This window comes from Lipophrys pholis (assembly GCF_963383615.2).
Source record: "Lipophrys pholis genome assembly, chromosome: 13".
Taxonomy (NCBI): Eukaryota; Metazoa; Chordata; class Actinopteri; order Blenniiformes; family Blenniidae; genus Lipophrys; species Lipophrys pholis.
The window spans coordinates 24,299,711-24,319,038 of NC_137632.1; the positions used below are offsets into that span (position 1 = coordinate 24,299,711).

The following is a 19,328-nucleotide window of genomic DNA, read 5'->3' on the forward strand; positions in this document are numbered from 1 at the left end:
CTTCCATTGGTTTAGTTTATCATCTTCATCTTAATTTATACTACTAATCGTGTTAAAATAATGACTTTTCTCCCGATAAATACTTTATTTGTAATATATTTCAAACACACATTGTCTTTGTAAAGCTTTTATGTATTTCTTTGTGAAGCACTGTGAATTGCCCTGTGTTTGAATGTCGCTCTAGGAATAAATTTGCCTTTCCTTGCCTTACCTTGCCTTGCCTTACTGGAAATGTTCTTGTCTGATTGTATCGTTGCTGTAATATTTGCTTTACCTTACTGCATTATTAAATAACCATAGTATGAAGCAAAATACAAACACAAACACAAACACAAACAAAAATTAAAAAAATCACACACAGACACACAAATTCACCTTTTCAGTAAATAGCCTTTTTTACAACAAAATTCAGGAAGTTGTGGGTTGTTCAGCTAATATCTCAACTTTCCAAACTTCAAATATGTGCCAAAAAAGTATTAAAACAGAAACCCGACTGTCTTCAAATCTTTTCCTTAATCCCGCCTGGAATCAAACCCCTTAAACTGCAAAATATAGAGCCCAAATTGTCTTGCATTCAATGGCAAGGAAAAAAAACAAACAATCTCCAAACATAGCCACAATAACTAAAAATGTAATGAGGGATATCTGAATTGTAGCTTTGAAACATCATGAGTGCAACCTAAGTTTTTGTAACTGTTTTTTTCTTCATTCCAGAAAATTACCATGTTTTAGGCTCCAGACAAAGTTTATTTGGTGTGAACTCATAAAAACATCTTTCTGGGTCATAAAGGTTCCAGACCTTGGCATTATACCAACAATGTAAAGAGAACATGGGAATTAGACGCAATCCAAATAAAACACGTTACTGTGAAGGATATTTTACATGTGAGGAAAAAATGATATGTAAAAGAAAACTTATATGTATTTAAAAAGAGAGCGCAAGGAGAGATTACTTCATCAGCATTGTGTGTAAGGCTTATATTCTCATCTGTTTGGAAACAATAAGAAATATCACAGTTACAAGTATTGCATAATTACTATTACAGTTTAAACAAAAGTGCAAATTTTCTTATTGCTCTTTTGATTTTTTCATGCTTTCCATGTTATACATATTTTCGGGGACATTATGAGGTCAGAAGTTTGAGTTGTAATTTTTATATTTTTTTTGAAGCCCTCATTGTCTGTTTGCTTTTCCAGAGATGATGGGAATGAGCACACCCTGCTGGGATGAGTCACGGCAAAACACATACGGCTTCAATTACAAGGTCCCAAAAAAAAAAAAAAAACAGGAGGAAAAAAGGCACAGTTCATTGCCCTGGGACATAACGTTTGGACACACTTGTGCGTGACTGTGTGTGTGTGTGTGTCTGTGTCTGTGTGTGTGTGTGTGTGTGTGTGTCAGTGGCTGATAAAACACACAGAGCCGGCCTCTCAGTCAGATCTTCTTCATTCTCTTGCAGAGCACCCAGCAGGTCTCACCTGAAGGATTAATAATCCCAGAGATGAGACTTTGTTCCTGGGCCGGAGCCGACTGGCTCCTGGCCATCTTGGTCCTCCTGACGGTCCGTCACATTAAAACCGAGCACTCTGCCTCCAGAGAGCGACACTACTACATTGCCGCTGTTGAGATAGACTGGAACTACTCAGGAAACAATGATACCAGCAGGTAAGATCTTCTTTTTTTTATCACTTTTCTTCTCATTTTGTGACATTTTCAAGCCAATTGGACACGATCACTGTACACTCTATGCAACACACACCACATACAGTATAACTAATCACACAGCTGCATATCTTCTCACTCCATGTGGTAATTTCCCCTCTCATTTCTTTTTTCTGTGTGTGTTTTTCCACCATCCTCAGGTCTGGTCCCACCTATAGGAAAGTGGTCTTTCGGCAGTATGATAAAGGCTTCAGGCAGGCTAAGACTCATCCACCCTGGTTAGGTAAATGTGTGAGGATTACATGAGCACACTGTCTGTCTGTCTGTCTGTCTGTCTGGCTTCTAATTATGAAAACACACCTCACCCGAGCTCCAGAGCAAATGATTTATTATCAGGAGGCTCTGTGGAAAAGTATTAAAATGTACCCGTGGGGGGAATATTTCATTAAACAGGATTATTCCATATAGGAGAAGGTAAATAAGAATGTCAGAATTGTATTTTAGACAGTATTTTCCATGTTACAGTGTCATAATACCAAACAATTACTTCTTCTTTTTTTTTACGTGGAAAATGTGCAGTGAAGAAGTTTTGAAGGTTCTAAATTGTGAAAAAAAAACAACTAATATCCTTATAAGGTTTAGATGGTTTAGGGATTAATTAAGTTACTCTTTTAGACATTTTTTAAAAAGGTGATAGATAGATAGATAGATAGATAGATAGATAGATAGATAGATAGATAGATAAGTCTACCCTTCTTTTAAAGGTGCACTATGTAACATTTAAGTTATTCCTCAGTTGTTCACCGGATGGCAGTGTTGAGTCACTTTTTATGACCAGAGTTAATTTTTTTATTTAAAAAAAGAATCAAATAAAATTAGTGGATATTATTTAGGCACATTTGTATTAGATGATTAAGTTTAATGGGGGGTGGGGGTGGCTTTGCCACATGGCGACCCCCCTGGATTGTACAACAATAAATCCAACAGGGACGATGGCCCAGCTTCTGTGAGAGTTTCGCTCGTAGAATGTAGAAGTTTAATGGAGATGTACAATAATTCAGCTTTAGTGCAAAACCACCCCTGTCAGAAGTATTTATATTTAACACATTTTCTAAAACCATAAACTTTAGTTTTTGACTGCAAGTGGAAATATCTTGTCATGGGGTCTGAGGAAGGGGGTGTGTGGAACAGTTTCCTTGCCTGGGTCAGAGATTGTGGTTATTTCTAGGGTGTACAATGTGGTCTGTTGAGAACTCGTGGTGTATTCTAAGTTCGGGTCACTTGAGGCAGGAGAATAATCCAGCTATGAAGAGCTGGGTTCATCCCAAGCTTTACCTCCAACGAGGTAAAACTTCTTTGGGTTGATCAGTAACAGTCTGTGAATCAACAGGGGGATACCCAGAAAGGCGGCGATGATTCACTCAAATGTTTCCCGTCGGTTTTCAGGTCTGCTCGGGCCCACGCTGCGGGCGGAGATCGGGGAGACCATCGTGGTGACGTTCAGAAACATGGCGAGCGGAGCGTACAGCATCCACCCACACGGCGTGGCTTACGGGAAACAGTCGGAGGGTGAGCGCCGCGTTAACCAGCCGACGGACCCGGAGTCTGTGAGCTGGCCTCCGCGGGGTCAGCGTGCGAGCTCATGATGTCACTGACTGGAAGAATTACACAAGATTAGCCAAGAAAACAAATAACACTTTGTTTGTCTTCTCCCAAAACATTAACCAGGACGGGCTGATTATCAAAGTCCAACAGGAAGCCAAACCACAATCCCTCTTTACTTCATTAAACATGGAAAATAAGAGGTGACTGATAATGTGGATTTAGGAAATTAGAAGGCAGAACTTTTTAATTAGCATTTAATGCAAAAATCAGATTAAATTGCAGGGATTTCTTTTAATAAAGTTTCTTGGAACTTTCTCTGTATTTTGGTTCAAAAAGGTAATTATCTTTTAATAAACATGGAAAGACGAGGATCGTTTTTGTAGCTAATGTTGTTTTAAATGTTGTAAAAAATAATAATAATACCAAGATGAACAAAAAAAAAGTGGGGAAGGCAGGAGAGAAGAAGAGCAAATGAAGAGGAAGAAGAAAGAGAAGTTTCAAGAACAAAGACTAACAAGAGGATGATGAAGGTGAAGGAGACGCTGAACATAGACAGGAAAAGATGTGGAAGACCAACAAGATGGAGATTAGGACAAACATGATGATAATTAAGAAAATTAAGATAAACTAGAAGAAAGTGAGGAATCAGTAAATGACGGCGAGGAAGATGAGAAAGTAGAGGAAGGCAAAGCGAATAAGGAGGATCAAGAAGAGGAGGATGAAAAATGTGATGTGGAAGATGAAGATGATTAAAAAGGAGATGAAAATAAAGAAAAAATTAGAAAGGAGGAGGAAGACCAAGAGGAGAAAAGAGGAGAGGACGATGAAGACGAAGGACTCTGATTGAATAAAGAAGACAAGATGAAGAAGGTAACGAAAAAAGTAACGAAGAAGAACAACAAGAACAAGAACAAGAACAATAGGAAAAGGAAGATGACAGAATGAAACAGAGACGAAGATGATGAAGGAAGAAATTAAGAGAAAGTAGATGAAGAAGGAAATCAGGATGAAAACAAATAAGATAAAAATGAATAAAAAGCACAAGAAGAAGTAATCAAATATGAAAAAGAACAAGAAGAGGAAGAGGAAGGGGAAGAGGAAGAAAAACAGCAAGGTAACAAAGAAAGAAACAAAGACGAAGAAGGTGACGAAGAAAGAAATGAAAATGTAGAAGAGGATGAAGACGAAAGAGATAATCAGGACGAAACAATAGATGAAAAAAAAACTAAAAATGACCAAAAAAGAAGAAGAGAAAAACAAATAAAAAGAAGAAGATGTAAACAAAGATGAAGAAAACAAAGACGACAAAAGCAAATGAGAAGAAGTTAAAAAAAAAGAAAGATGAAATAATGGAAACAAAGAAGGAGAGAACGCGAGCTGAAGGACCTGATTTCTTTGTGCGGTCCCGCAGGCGCGCACTACTTCGACAACACCTCGCAGAAGGAGAAGGAGGACGACGTGGTGCCGCCGGGCGCCGAACATGTTTACTACTGGGAGGCCGCGGAGGAAGTGGCTCCTCGGCCCAGCGACCCCGCCTGCCTCACCTACACCTACATCTCCCACCGGGACGTGGTTCAGGACTTCAACTCCGGACTCATCGGCGCCTTGCTCGTCTGCAAAGCGGGTACGACATTCTGAACGTTTTAAAATTATTATTTATTTTTTTTTGTTTGTTTTTCTGAAATCGACCTTGTTAGACCACATTTCTTTCTCCTCTGTGCAGGAAGTCTGGATGAGTCCGGGATGCAGATTGGAGTTCAACACGAGTTCGTCTTCCTCTTCGGGGTTTTTGACGAGACGGCCAGCAAGCAAACGCCCAGCGGCTTCTCCTCGGACGGCCACGTCAAGTACACCATCAACGGACACACCAAAGGGACCCTGCCTGGTCGGTTTCAGCAAAAAATTTGTCTAACATGCTGGTAATTTTCTCAACGTGACAGTTGAGAAAAATGTCCCAACTTTTGGGTTTGAGCAAGAAAATGTCTCCCAAAAATACATTGGAGTCTATGGGAGGAAATCTGGCACTTGCTCTGGACAAAAGCATTTTAAGAGGGACCCATGTATGTTACAGACAAAAGGAGCCCCTCATTAGAAGCACAAGGCCTGGAGCTACGTTTTGATGTATTATATGATAATATTGAGGGAGAAATGTGGCCATAGCGAAGAGAGAAAGAGACTTTTCTTTTTCTTATTTAACTCGACAAGTTCTCCCACTCCTATTAACTATCACGCCACTCTAGAAGCTTCCATTGGCGACCATGTTAAACTCCAAAAACGGCTGAAAAACAATATCAAAGTTAAAGGTTCACAGTTAAAAAAATGCTTGAAGATAGAAAAAGTTAATTGAAGTTTCTCGCTGAAAGTGTGGCGACTTCACCAGGCGTTGAAGAGGGAGGAGTGTTTTTCCCTTTCACTTGATTCCATCCGTTTTGAATGGGAATTTCTTTTTTCTGAATGGGGGGGAGGTGGGGGTATCACTGTGATTACTGCAAATCCACCAAAGTGAGCAGGATCGTTTTTTCTTTCCAGACATCTCGATGTGCGCTCACTCGTCCGTCAGCCTGCATCTCCTGGGCATGAGCTCGGAGCCTGAGGTGTTCTCCGTGCACATGAACGGTCAGGTGCTGCAGCAGAACGGCCACAAGGTGTCCTCGGTGGGTCTGATCAGCGGGGCCACCGCCACCGCCAGCATGGTGGCCGTGCACCCGGGCCGCTGGCTGCTCTCCTCACAAACCGTCAAGCACATGGAGGGTGAGCTCAGATACGCGCAATCATACGCACAATCAACACAGACAGACGGGAACAATGTGCCCCGCACTTTGCAGGTGGCATGCACGCCTTCGTGGACGTGATTAAGTGCGACGGCTTCACGGCCCCACGCCGAACTTTGACCATCGCACAGAAGCGCCAGAGCAGGGAGTGGAAGTACTACATAGCAGCCGAGGAGATCGTGTGGGACTACGCGCCAAACGTGCATGAACATATTGACGAGTGAGTGGCATTTAATAAACGCAGGAAGGAAATGTCAAAGCTGTGCATTCAAATTCATTCACTTCTCTGCGTGCAGGGATTTCAAGCTTCAGTATCTGACAAAGTCAGAGACTCGCGTGGGTTCAAAATACAAGAAGGCAGTGTACACCCTGTACACAAACGAGTCGTTCACTGAGAGAATGGAGACCAAGCAGAGGAAGAACGAGCTGGGGATCGTGGGCCCCGTCATCAGAGCGCAAATCAGAGACGTCATCAAGGTGAGAATTCAGTATAAATCATCCAACACACGTCATACAACAGAGAGAAGCATCGTCAGCTACCACCATGTTGCACACACACACACACACACACACACACACACACACACACACACACACACACACACACACACACACACACACACACACACACACACACACACAGGCAGTCTCCTCATCTGACCCGCCCCCTTCTCCACTCTCAGCCAATCACAGGCTGACTGACTTGTTCAAGTAACAAAAAAGAATCGTAACCAACAAGCATCATCTCTGAACCTTAACACTGCATCAATAACACAACTGTGCGGCGATGTAGCACTATTTTTGTAATTTTCCTGAGTAAAAAGATATTTTGTCAGGAAGTGCCGCCCCTTTTAAAAATCAGTCAATCAATAAAAGACTTTATTTGTCCTCGTGGGGCAATTAAAAGGTTGCATAGAGCAGGTAGTGCAAATAAATAAATAAATAAATAGTGCAACAACAGACTACAGCTATGTCACCGGGTAAATAAGTACCAGTAATAGTCAAAATCTGATAATAAAACCGTGAGTCAGATATACATACAACAAAGAATGTTGGCCAAAGGTGATCAGCACAGAGTTGTTGGTAAGTAACTTGTAATCTAACTCAGTTACTTTTAAAAACAAGTAATCAGTAATCGTATTATTTCTTCAAGGTAACTGTATCAACACTGGCTGCCACACACATCTCACTTTTGGTAAAAAAAAACAAAATATAGCATAACCTGCACTAACCAAGGTAATAAACACATTGCAAGGTGAACAAAACAAGGTTAAAAAAAAAAAGACACAACTGAACTGGCTGAAATGTGGAAAAATATCTAAAACCACAAGCTAAAACAGCTTAAAAAAAAACCTATAATGACTTCAAAAATACAAAAGCATCCAAATAGGGGAAAAACTCATAAAACTGCATCATAAAAGAAACAAAAATGGTTAAAACAGCTAAAATGTGAAACTTATCTAAAAAAAAAAAAGCTAAAACCTCTAAAATCAGGTTCAAAAACAGCTGACAATCTAATGAAATATTTACCAGCCTAAATTGTAAGTGAAGCTTCATAAATGCAACATAAAACACAGATTATGTTCATATATCAAAAGTATATATGAAACTTCAGCAGCTGTGTCAGCCTCATTTTAAATAATCTAGATACAAATGCTGCACAAGGAACATCAAGAAAGTAAACGTCGTATAAATGCTTAAACTGAAAGTCTGTCTTCTAAAAAAGCAAAATGAGTGAAACGTCCTGTTAAGTTAAAAGTTACAAGCAAGAGTGTTAGAATTGTTCTGCTGTGTCCTCTCTCACGCTCGTCTTCTGTGTCAGATTGTCTTTAAGAACATGGCGTCCAGACCCTACAGTATCTACCCACACGGCCTGACAATAGAGAAGTCTGAAGAGGGAGCCAACTACCCAGAAGGAGGTACAGACTCATTGTTAAACAAACCATGAAAGCACCAGTACAAGCCGATCTGTTCTTCTTTTATCTGTACTCAGTATCTCTACATTCTGATGAAGGTTCATGTGTTTTTTCACGGTACCGTGGTTGCCAGGAAACCACTCGCACGGCGTTCTGCCAGGCGAGACGCACACCTATGTGTGGCGAGTGGTGGAGGAGGACGAACCGCTGCCCGGAGATCCCCGGTGTCTGACCCGAGTGTACCACAGCGCGGTGGACACGCCGCGAGACATCGCCTCCGGTCTGATCGGACCCATCCTCATCTGCAAGAGTCAGTCGCTCAACGTCAGGAACGTGCAGGTAAACGCTCTCTCAGTGCCGTTTCAACATCTGTTTGGTTCACTTTGGTCCCGAGCTCAAAAACTGGTAGATTGGCGACTCTTTGCAGTGACTTGACTCTGAGTATGACAAGCAGTTTAGGAAACAGGTCGTGAGGTATAAACCAGCATAAACCATCTGTTGGATCTGTTGGGTTTCTCTCTGTAAGAAGCATCTATAAATGAGAGTGTTGTGTTTGGTGCTGTAGAAATAAAGTTTAATTGAATTGAAAACCATAAAAGACCAGCAAGTACCGGCATAAACCAGCATCAGGTCAACATAGACTACAATGAACTGTCATCCGGCCAGCACAGACCAGCAAAAACCAGAATAAACAAGCACCAAACCATCATAAACCAGTCCAAACAAGCATAGATCAGCACAGGTCTACTGAGGACCAGCAAAGACCAGCATCAACCATTATAGACCAGCATTAGCCAGAATAGACAGGAATAAACCAGCACAGATCAGCACTAGACTACTATGGACCACAATGGCATCGTGAACGTTCTGGAAATCCACGCCAGACGTGACAGTAACGATTTTGTTTGATGGCACAGCTGAAAGCAGACAAGGAGCAGCACGCTATGTTTGCCGTGTTCGACGAGAACAAGAGCTGGTATCTGGAAGAAAATATTCGCCAGTATTGTGATCGATCCAAAGTCCACCAGGCAGACTCTGACTTTTACAAATCCAACATCATGCACAGTAAGTATTATAATAGCGTATTAAATCCCTTCGTGTCTTCAATAAATTACATATTATGGCTGATTGAAATGTTAATTTCTTTGCAGCCGTTAACGGCTATTCCTTCGAGACCGGCCCACTTTTGGGCTTCTGCAATGGTGAAGTTGCCACGTGGCACGTGTCCAGCATCGGAGCCCAGGACTACATCCAGACCGCCACTTTCTACGGCCATCCGTTCGAGCTGAACAACCAGGTCGAGGACGTCCTCAGCCTGTATCCCACGACTGGAGAAACCATTACCATGAACATGGAAAACGTTGGTGAGTCACGAAGGCCGACGACTTACTGTCCGAATCATGTCGTCAAACGTTTGAATAGTTTTAAAGGGGTCAAATTATGCAGCTTTTGACTGCATATTGGACAATATGCATTATACACATAAAACTACTGCAAGCTACATTAAGTGCATTTTCAAACATGATACTGTATATAGATTTTTTTTTCAAGTTGCCCCTCCAAAATAAAATAAAATATCCAAATATGCCAGGGACTTAAACCATGAAGTACTTGCCATCATTTAAAATGCCTGCAGATCAAGAACCATTGCATTTTCTGTGTGTCTGCCCCGAACCAGGCGTCTGGCTGTTGGCCTCCCTCAACTCCCACGGGACCACCAAGGGAATGCGAGTGAAGTTTCAAGACGTCGAGTGCTTTCGTGACCACGCTTACGAATACGACTACGAGGACACGAAGCTGAACAAGGAATTCAAGGTGTGGAACCCTCTGAGTTTGGATGACATCCAAAAGGAAGACAAGGCGAAGAAGGAAGTAGCTCCAGTAGTCACGGGGGTGAACGACGAGTACACCTTACTGTTTGCAGAAGAACTGGGTCTGAGGTCTCTGAAGAACCAGACAAACGTCTCGGATGTGGAACAGCTCGACCTCACTCTTGTTGACTATGATGTTGTTGACGTGCTTGACGGAGATACGAACAACGCAGACAGGACGAGGCTTGGAAATCAGACGATTGCTCCGAAGCAACACGATCTGAATAGAACAGATTCACAACAAGCGGTTCACTTTCAGGACCGTGAAAACACCACAAAGGTACAAACCACAGATCCGCTTTTAAATTTAGATTTTCATTCTGAGAACTCAACCCTACCGAACAACGGCAGTGTGACCTCAAACAAGAGTGTTTCTCAGTTTGAGCGGAGTCCAGATAATAAAACAATTTCTGTCTCCAACAATACAACCGATAAAAACGGCACGGAACAATTAGTGTTTGGAAATGGATTTTCAGAGTCCACCAATTTTTCTATGACATTACAAGAAACTTCAAATCTCACAACATTACCAGAAAATTCAAGTTCTATCGTGGACAGAGAGAGAATTAATCAAACTTCTTTAAATTCCATCTTGTTTGAGGACCCAGAGGAAAAACTCACCCGAGGGGATGTTTTCTATCACGCTGTGGATCTGCCTAAGGCCGACCAACACAATGCCTCGAATGGAAATGTATCTGTCTCCACCGTGCTTGAAATGATAGAAATGAAGGAGGAGAATAACACAGAAATGAACCATTCGTTATCTCTGCCAATGGTGGAAAGACTCAACCTGACAAACAACAAAACCAGTGGCAATGACTCGTCGATCACCGGACCAGAGCTGGAGCATGTTCGTCTGATCAACTCGTCTCATATTGTGTCATTCTTAGCAAGTTCCATCTTTGAAAATGTAACACGCATGTTGCCCGACACTGAGTCAACAATAAATGCCACACTGGAAATGTTACGATCGCATCTGTGGAAGAATAAGGACAATGAAACAGGATTTCTTTACAAGTTGATGCACACAGTATCCACGGTAGGTAAACCTCCTGCTGCTGGCGGTGGGGCGGTAAAGAACAGTTCTGAGGAGCTTTCTAGTGCTTCAGCCAGCAGTGAAGAAGTGATGATTTACCTTCAAGAGAAGAACACAGAGGTGATTAAAACCACTTCTATCAAAACCAAAGAGCACAACTGGACCTATGATATCACTCACCAGGCGGTACCTGCGGAGATTCCTGAGGACATGAAGAAATACTTCAAAGACGAGACCCCTAAACCAACGCCACGCCCCAAAAAGTTGAGAAAGGTGAACCTACGACAGAGACCCCTCAAAGGTCATGGCATGAAAACAAGAAAGAGGAAGGAATACAAGCCTCAGGCCAGGATTGGGCTGCCGTTCTCTCCTCGCGGATTCAATCCGGGTATGGAGCCTCGCGGGTCTCGGCCGGTGGGACCGCAGCCTTTCTCCGACGAGGACGACCTCATCAACATGCCGGTGGTGATCGGCGTGCCCCGGCCTGATTTCAGTGACTACGAGCTGTATGTTCCCGGCGGCGAACCGGATCATCTGGGCCTGGACGAACAAGACGTGAAGGCGAACGAGTACGAGTATGTGATGTACAAAGACCCCTACAGCAGTCATGAGGACATGAAGAATTTCAACCTGGACGAGACCACAAAGTACTACCTCAAACTATCAGGCCCAAATGTCAAGACCTACTTCATTGCAGCCGAGGAGGTAGAATGGGACTACGCCGGCTATGGAAACAAGTAAGCCAAGATATATTTCACCCAAATTGTTATGGAACTTTAAAATAAATTATGTTCAAGCAATTTCCTGTTTTTTCCCACAGGAGGCCAGAAAAAACACAACAAAACAGACGAGAAACCAAGTTCACCAAGGTGGTTTTCCGAGGCTACATGGATGGAAGCTTCAACACGCCCGACATCCGGGGGGAGATCGACGAACATCTGGGCATCCTGGGGCCTGTCATTAAAGCAGAAGTTGGACAAAGCATCATGGTAAGGGCCACCGGCATCAGCAAGTTTCCCCCTGTTTACAAAATGTTGCTTTTCTTTTAAAACTCAAAATTTATATGTGAATTATAAATAGTTTACATTTACTAGGGTAAAGTTTAAGATATATGAAGTGATATTAATGTGTGAAAAACAAGGTCCAAAATTCAAACGAAATGCAAAGCTTCAATGATTATTTGTTTTTCTGTTTATGTAATGACAACTTTCCAATGTCCCACTGTCCGGGTATTGCCATCACCACACAGGTGGCGCAAGAATGAACTGTTGCAGACCCAAAAACTGAATTTCGTGTCCATCTACCGGCAGTTTAGTTGATGGTTTATTTGTTGAAAAACTAATGACAAACATACTGGGGTTTTCCTAGAGCGAGTTGTATGTCTTTGTCCTCGTCATCTTTGTTTGCTGGTCGGTTGAGAACAGTCCTTACCAGTGCCCTCCTTTTCCTGTCACTCATGCCCTCTACATATACAAGCTCTGTCTAGTTACGGCCATCAAGTGTCTAAATAATTCAACAACTAAAAAAATCCAAATTAATTCAATAACCATAAATGGTTCCTACAGATTGTAAAGATAATTTGGGGGCAAAATGCTGATTTGTTTTCCTAGATTGTGTTATTAGAATGAATTACCAGAAGGAAGTGGTCCAACGCGTCACAAGTACTGTTGATCGTCATTGTATTGTTGCTTCTAAAGGATATCTCGCAGAGCAAAATGTGAAAAGATTTGATTGAATAATCCAGAAACAACTTTTTGCTGTGGGAAACAAGCTGAAGCTAACGTTCAGCTTGGCCTCCTGGTATACATGATACCTTTCAAACATTAAAAATAAAATCAGTTAGAAGTAGGACAGGACAAAACGAAAAAAGGCCTCTATGTTAATTTTGAACATTATAATGAAGTGGGCTACAACCTGTCACCTCTGCTTGCCTACAGTAGGGCGCCGTGGCAATATTAGTTTTGGTTTATGTAATATGCCGATTTTAATTATGTACCCACTGCCCATCCCCCAACGTGGAGTGCCAGGACTTTGAGCCTTTGACCTGTTCGGCATGGGTGACCCTACCAGGAGTATATTACGCCTACTAACATAGTAGTAGGGGTTCCACAGACAATTTAACTAGTCCACCGCGGTATGGTATTGATCCCATCAGGACAGGCTACAAGGTTAGCTTACATAGCTAATGACCAAAAATAGGGGGGTAACAGCAAACTTCCAATCCTAGCAAAATGTAACTATGGCATTTGTGTATATCTGACTTTTTTCTTGTGCCTAAAGAGAACTGGCTGTGTAGGACTTTCGAAGATCGTGTCCTTCCACACAAAGCAAAACCATCAAAGAGCAATACCTCCCCCTTGTCAGACTGTCCTTTCGTCTTCTAGGTGGTGTTCAAGAACAAAGCAAGCCGTCCATACTCTTTGCACCCTAATGGGGTTTCCTACACCAAGCAGACAGAAGGTCTGTCGTACGAGGACGGCTCCAAGTACTGGTTCAAAAACGACAACGAGGTTCAACCCAACACCACCTTCACGTACCTGTGGAAAGTTGGCGAATCGGTCGGGCCAAAGCCGGAGGACTCCGACTGTCGCACCTGGGCTTATTACTCAGGCGTTAATCCTGTGAGTACTTACTCAGTATGTTTGCTGTGTAGGATGGCTAGGAGGTATTTGTAATGGCCGGTTTCTTTACAATCATAATAATTCCAGTGTATTCCCTTTCTCTCAGGAAAGAGACATCCACTCTGGTCTGATTGGCCCCCTGCTAGTTTGCAAAAAAGGCACCCTGGAAAAGAAGTCCCAAAATACAAGGGAGTTCATGCTGCTTTTCATGACCTTTGATGAGTCGCAGAGCTGGTACTACGTGGAGAACCGCGAGTTATTGCAGAGGAAAAGCCGAAGGAGAATGATGGAACCGATCCTCAAGGAGGGCCTAAAGTTTCAGTGTGAGATTCAGTTTACCTTCAACTCACCTGAGTTTAGACCCTGTTTATGCAGGAGAGTTTGAAGTGAAAACACATAGTTTTTGTATTTTCGTTTCAGAAAAGTTTTGCATTTTGAAAACGATGTCCGTTTACACAGAAATGGCAGAAACACTGAATATGGTGTAGTTTTCATTTTGGGCCACTAGTGGGTGCTGCTGCAGAAGAAGTGTTAGTAACCCTAGCCCCAACTCTAACCTCATATACAAATACAACCAGATACATTTTACAGTTAAGTAGCAGCAAAATCTGGGTTTTTTTGATTAAAAAAAGGTTTTTCCATGTTGTTTCCATAGCGATAAATGGCATCATACACAGCTTGAAAGGCCTGAGGATGTACACCAACCAGCTTGCATCCTGGCACCTGATCAACATGGGATCCCCCAAAGACCTTCACACTGTCCACTTCCACGGGCAAACTTTCATCCACAAGAAGACCAACAGCCACCGACAGGCCGTGTTCCCCCTGCTACCTGGTGAGCAGCGTTACAAAATTGTGTCACTGCATGTAAATGTTCAGCATTAGTAGCCTTAAAAATTTAAAGGTGCAATATGCCAATTTATTTGTAATGTAGAATCACTGTGAACTCAAATAATAAGCAGAATGAGGAGGTGTGGGTCTTAATTGATGGTGCCCCCTTTGATGGGAGGGAAAACAACACACACACCAAAAAACAAGTCTTAGGTATTGTACATATTTTGTACCATGATAATGACAATATAACAAATGTTTCAAACAAAATGACCAGTCTTTAAATAATGTTAAATAAACCTGTTCGGGAATCAACATAATCGCAAAATAATTGTTCTACAGCAAATCAGGGATATTCGTTTATTATAAATCATCAATAACTTAAAAAAATTTAATAAAATTGAAAAAACACAATGAAAAATTCAAACAAGCCAAAAAGTGAAAACAATTTCAATCATATCTAAAGCATGGTTGGAATTATATCTTGTAAATGTGTTCTGCATCAACTGTAAAATAATAACAATTAAAAGGAAAATATATTAAAATACCTGTATTTTACCTTATTCTGTTTTCAATTGACAGTCTAACCATTCTGGCCTTCATTGCTGCAAAGTCATTAAAATTGCATACTTTTCTTCTTCCAGTATTTTATTCTATTTATATACTGTGTATTGGCTGGCTTCAATTGCCTCACTGTTTAATTTTTTTGGTTGACTGCAATGAATGAGACAATACAAGAGTCACGATTTCATCTCACAAACAGTTTTGAGGTATATCTGTCAAAATCAGAAAGTTTACTAACTTGGCCCAGTCCCTTTAATGTTGCAGTGCCGCCTTACACCACAAGGTGGTGTGTTGAGTCACCCAGTCCCTTTAATGTTGCAGTGCCGCCTTACACCACAAGGTGGTGTGTTGAGTCACCCAAAGCCAGTCACTCGCAGCCTGTGTGATAAGCAAGTTTGCCTCATTTACCCATTGGAGCCAATTTAGAAAAATGCAACAACAAACCACAGCAAATGTTCAAAAAGCTCTGAAAGTCAGGAGAACGCAGACCGGCATTAAACTGACTCAACGCTGCCCCCCAGTGTGCAACATTGGCATGACTTAAATTTTACAAAGTGCCTCTTTAGGCAATTGTCGGCTTCCCTTTCTAAGAGCTGCCTGCATGTTGATATTTTATCGCAGCTGTTTTGTTGCTGCTTCTTCTTCTTGTCTTCTTTTAATAAACCAATTAAAGGCGTTATGCAGAATCCTGCACCAATTCCATTACCTCAGCTGATGTCACAGTAATGCTACGATCATTTCATGCACAGTACAGGTCTGATAAAGCTCGCTCTTTACTTATATCACAGGTTACTAGTTATTAACTCCACTACAGAAGTCACAATGCTGAATTGTCTCTGCAGGAAGCTTTGCTACCCTGGAGATGTACCCTTCCAAACCGGGCCTGTGGCAGCTGGAGACGGAGGTCGGCTTCAACCAACAGAGCGGCATGCAGACCCTCTTCCTGGTTCTAGATGATGGTGCGAACACTTTAAAAAATATATATACTTCAAGACTCTGCTAAACAGTCTTGATACTGAAATATTTCCTTTATGTCTTACAGATTGTTATCGTCCGCTGGGTCTGGAGTTGAGCAGCGTGCAAGACAACCAGATCACAGCAATCAACACGAGAGGTAAACCTTTAATCTCCACAGGTGGAATTTCTTGAAAGAAAGTAAGTGCATTACGCATTTCTTAACAATGCATCCTGGTGCCATCCCCACTACATCATTCAGCGATACAAAAGAAAAGAAATACTTTAATAATTCCTGAGTGAAATTCTTGAAAGTAAGTTAATTCATAACATCCTTATAAAGGAGAAGCCAGCCAACCAACCCACCAAAGAACTAACCAACCATTTATTTTCTTCTTTTCTTTGAAGGATACTGGCAGCCTCACCTCGCCAGACTGAACAAACAGGGTAAATACAATGCCTGGAGCACCGAGCAAAACAACAGCTGGATTCAGGTGTGTCTTATTTTATACTGTTCTTGGTTTCAATGGCAACAGAAAACACTCATTTACAGACAAAAGTGCTCAAAGACTTTGGACTTGAGTACAACTCATTTTAAACGGGTAAAATGATCACATTGTCGGCTGAACAGATGCTCAACTTAGAGCTAGTAGAGTAGATTCCATAACGTTATACTGAATTGTGAGTCTAATTGCATACCTGAAACAAACGATGGTAAATAGATTTTACTTTCATAGCACTATTCCACCGCTTGAGCAGCCCGCAAAGCGCTTTACACTGTTAATGATAATAATAATAATAATAATAATAATAATAATAATAATAATAATAATAATAATAATAATAATACATTTTATTTGTTAGTGCCTTTCATACACCAAATGTCACTTTACATTATTACATGTTAAAATTGCAGCTAAAAGCAAGTAATGACGTAATAGTAAGAACGAAACAAAAACATAGACTGTCAATCACTTTCACCCATTCACACACACATTCACACACACACATTCACACACACATTCACACACACATTCACACACCAAAGGAGGCGGCTGCCCTGCAACCCATTCACCATCCACTGGGAGTTTAGGGTTCACTGTCTTGCTCAGGGACACTTTTGACATGTGGACAGATGGGGAATCAAACCTGCAGCGTCCTGTTGGACAGACAACGACTCAACCAACCGAGCCACAGCCGCCTAAAATTACACAGAACTACTACCTTATTGCAGTAATGTGAGTATTTGTGATTGGTTCCTTCCCCCGCGGTGTTCAGGTGGACTTCCAGCGGCCCGTTGTGATCAGCCAGGTGGCCACGCAGGGAGCCAAGCAGATGTTGTACTCTCAGTTCGTCACCAAGTACTCCATCTCGTACAGCAACGACCGCCGCAAGTGGGTCTTCTACAAGGGGGACAGCCGGGACTTCAGGAAGGTGAGAGGAGGTCGCATGTCCCGGTCGATTAACGCAGACCGGACAAGCTTCATCAGGTCTTTGCTTCTCCGTCTTTCACCAGACCTTCGATGGAAACCAGGAGGCGTACAGCACAAAGAAAAACACCTTCTTCCCCCCGGTGGTTGGACGATTCGTGAGGCTCCACCCGCTCACCTGGTACAACACGGCCACGGTCCGCATGGAGCTCTACGGCTGTGAGCTGGACGGTGAGTCAACACTGGACAGAGGAGAACACAGAGGTACAAAAATGGACTTTGGCGCGCCGGTTCAGTGTGACGGAGGTTCCTCGTCTCCCTCCTCAGGCTGCTCTGTGCCTTTGGGGATGGAGAGCGGGCTGATAGGGGACGGTCTGATCAAGGCCAGCTCCACGGCCACCAGCTGGTACTCCGGACCCTGGAAACCCTCGCTGGCTCGTCTCAACCTACAAGCAACCATCAACGCATGGCGCGCTAAGGTAGGACCTCTGAAAACTTCAGCACATGTATGGACAGTATTTACAATGACGACGTGGCGAAAGGCAAAGCTCTTTGAAAACGTGGGGAAGGGGCAGAAATAGAAAACAAAAATTAAGATTATCAACAGATTAGCTATACAAGAACAATTATAAAGTCAGTAGGCAGTTAGAGAATGAGACTTGTCCTATCATCTGTTGGCTTATCGGTTTTTATCTAAATCCATCTTCGAGTTTTAGAATTATCCTGTTACCCAACCGACCAACTGATCAAAAGCCAACCAACAAGCCAATCAACCAATTAGAAAGGCAACTCATCAACCCAACCAACCAATCAAGAAAACAACCAACCAATCAACCAATTAGAAAGGCAACTCATCAACCCAACCAACCAACCAAGAAAACAACCAACCAATCATCCAACCAGCCACAATGAAAACCTACTGCATACCTCCTAGCAGAGGTATATGATGGTAAAATCAGACCATAAGTATATAGAATATGGTAAAGGCTTTATTATTACACAATAATAAATAAACTAAATATTCTGTTTAAATAGAAACTACATTAAAACAAAAGTAGTGATTTGGCCTAACTTCTGTATTGTTTTGTTCTTCACTTACATATAAAGAGAACTGTTGCTAGTTGAAGTCCAGTGTGGGGTTTCCACCTTCTCCCTGTGCATGGCTTCATTCATGCATCTAATCACAGTAAAGGTTCACTGGTTGTCTGTCAAGATAAGATCTTTCTTGTGGATGTAAAAAAAAAAAAGATCAGTGGTGTAATCCTATATTCCATCAGCGACTTCAAGTCGAGCAAATCGGTCCTCGACTCTCGTCACGTGTCTTCCCTCATGTCCCGTCTCCCGCAGTACAACGACATGAACCAGTGGCTGCAGGTGGAGCTGCCGCAGGTCAAGAAGATCACGGGCATCATCACTCAGGGGGCCAAATCTCTGGGCACGGAGATGTACGTGCGCACCTACATCCTGCAGTACAGCGACAACGGGATCCACTGGACCGACTACACCGACGACCACGAGAGCCAGCCGTGCAGGGTGAGCCGCGACGCATCTCCAGGCCTCCCGTCTAACGGTGGCAAAAGACGCTAAACCGCTGCTTTCCCGTCAGGTTTTCGACGGAAACACGGACAACAACGATCACGTGAAGAACTACATCTACCCTCCGATTTTCTCCCGCTTCATCCGCATCGTCCCCAAGAGCTGGATCGGATCGATCACCATGAGAATAGAGCTGCTGGGCTGTGACTTCGAGTGACGAAGACAGAATTAATTAAGCAATGATGTTAATATATACTTAGAGGAATCTGTAGGAAGTTGGTCCAGACATAAGCACATCCACCTTCACACATACAGCTACAAATACACCACATACATACAGGATATATACAAGGTAAAAACACAAACATTTAGAGTTTGGGTCATTTTTAAAGTCGTCACACAGGCTGGAAAAAAAATAACGAAATTGCATAAATTGACTAACACCAGGATGTTGCATTTGTCATTCAAGAAGTAAGAAAATGTGTTTTTCTTCTGACATTTCTTTGTTATAAAGATGCTTTCCACCCATT

General features: G+C 42.3%; 1 protein-coding gene across 1 annotated transcript; it reads left to right on the forward strand.

Moving 5' to 3' along the window:
- Positions 1 to 1,502: 1,502 nt before the first annotated feature.
- Positions 1,503 to 19,328, forward strand: f5 (coagulation factor V; the record flags this gene model as incomplete). Its single annotated transcript, XM_080477814.1, has 25 exons — positions 1,503 to 1,666; positions 1,864 to 1,946; positions 3,110 to 3,232; positions 4,680 to 4,892; positions 4,992 to 5,153; positions 5,798 to 6,019; positions 6,094 to 6,259; positions 6,336 to 6,516; positions 7,862 to 7,958; positions 8,089 to 8,294; positions 8,873 to 9,020; positions 9,107 to 9,319; positions 9,634 to 11,599; positions 11,683 to 11,851; positions 13,247 to 13,483; positions 13,590 to 13,806; positions 14,139 to 14,318; positions 15,721 to 15,837; positions 15,921 to 15,992; positions 16,241 to 16,326; positions 17,111 to 17,266; positions 17,349 to 17,493; positions 17,590 to 17,741; positions 18,610 to 18,795; positions 18,869 to 19,328. The coding sequence occupies 25 exons, from the start codon at positions 1,503 to 1,505 to the stop codon at positions 19,013 to 19,015; spliced, it is 5,808 nt and encodes a 1,935-aa protein (XP_080333940.1). The 3' UTR covers positions 19,016 to 19,328.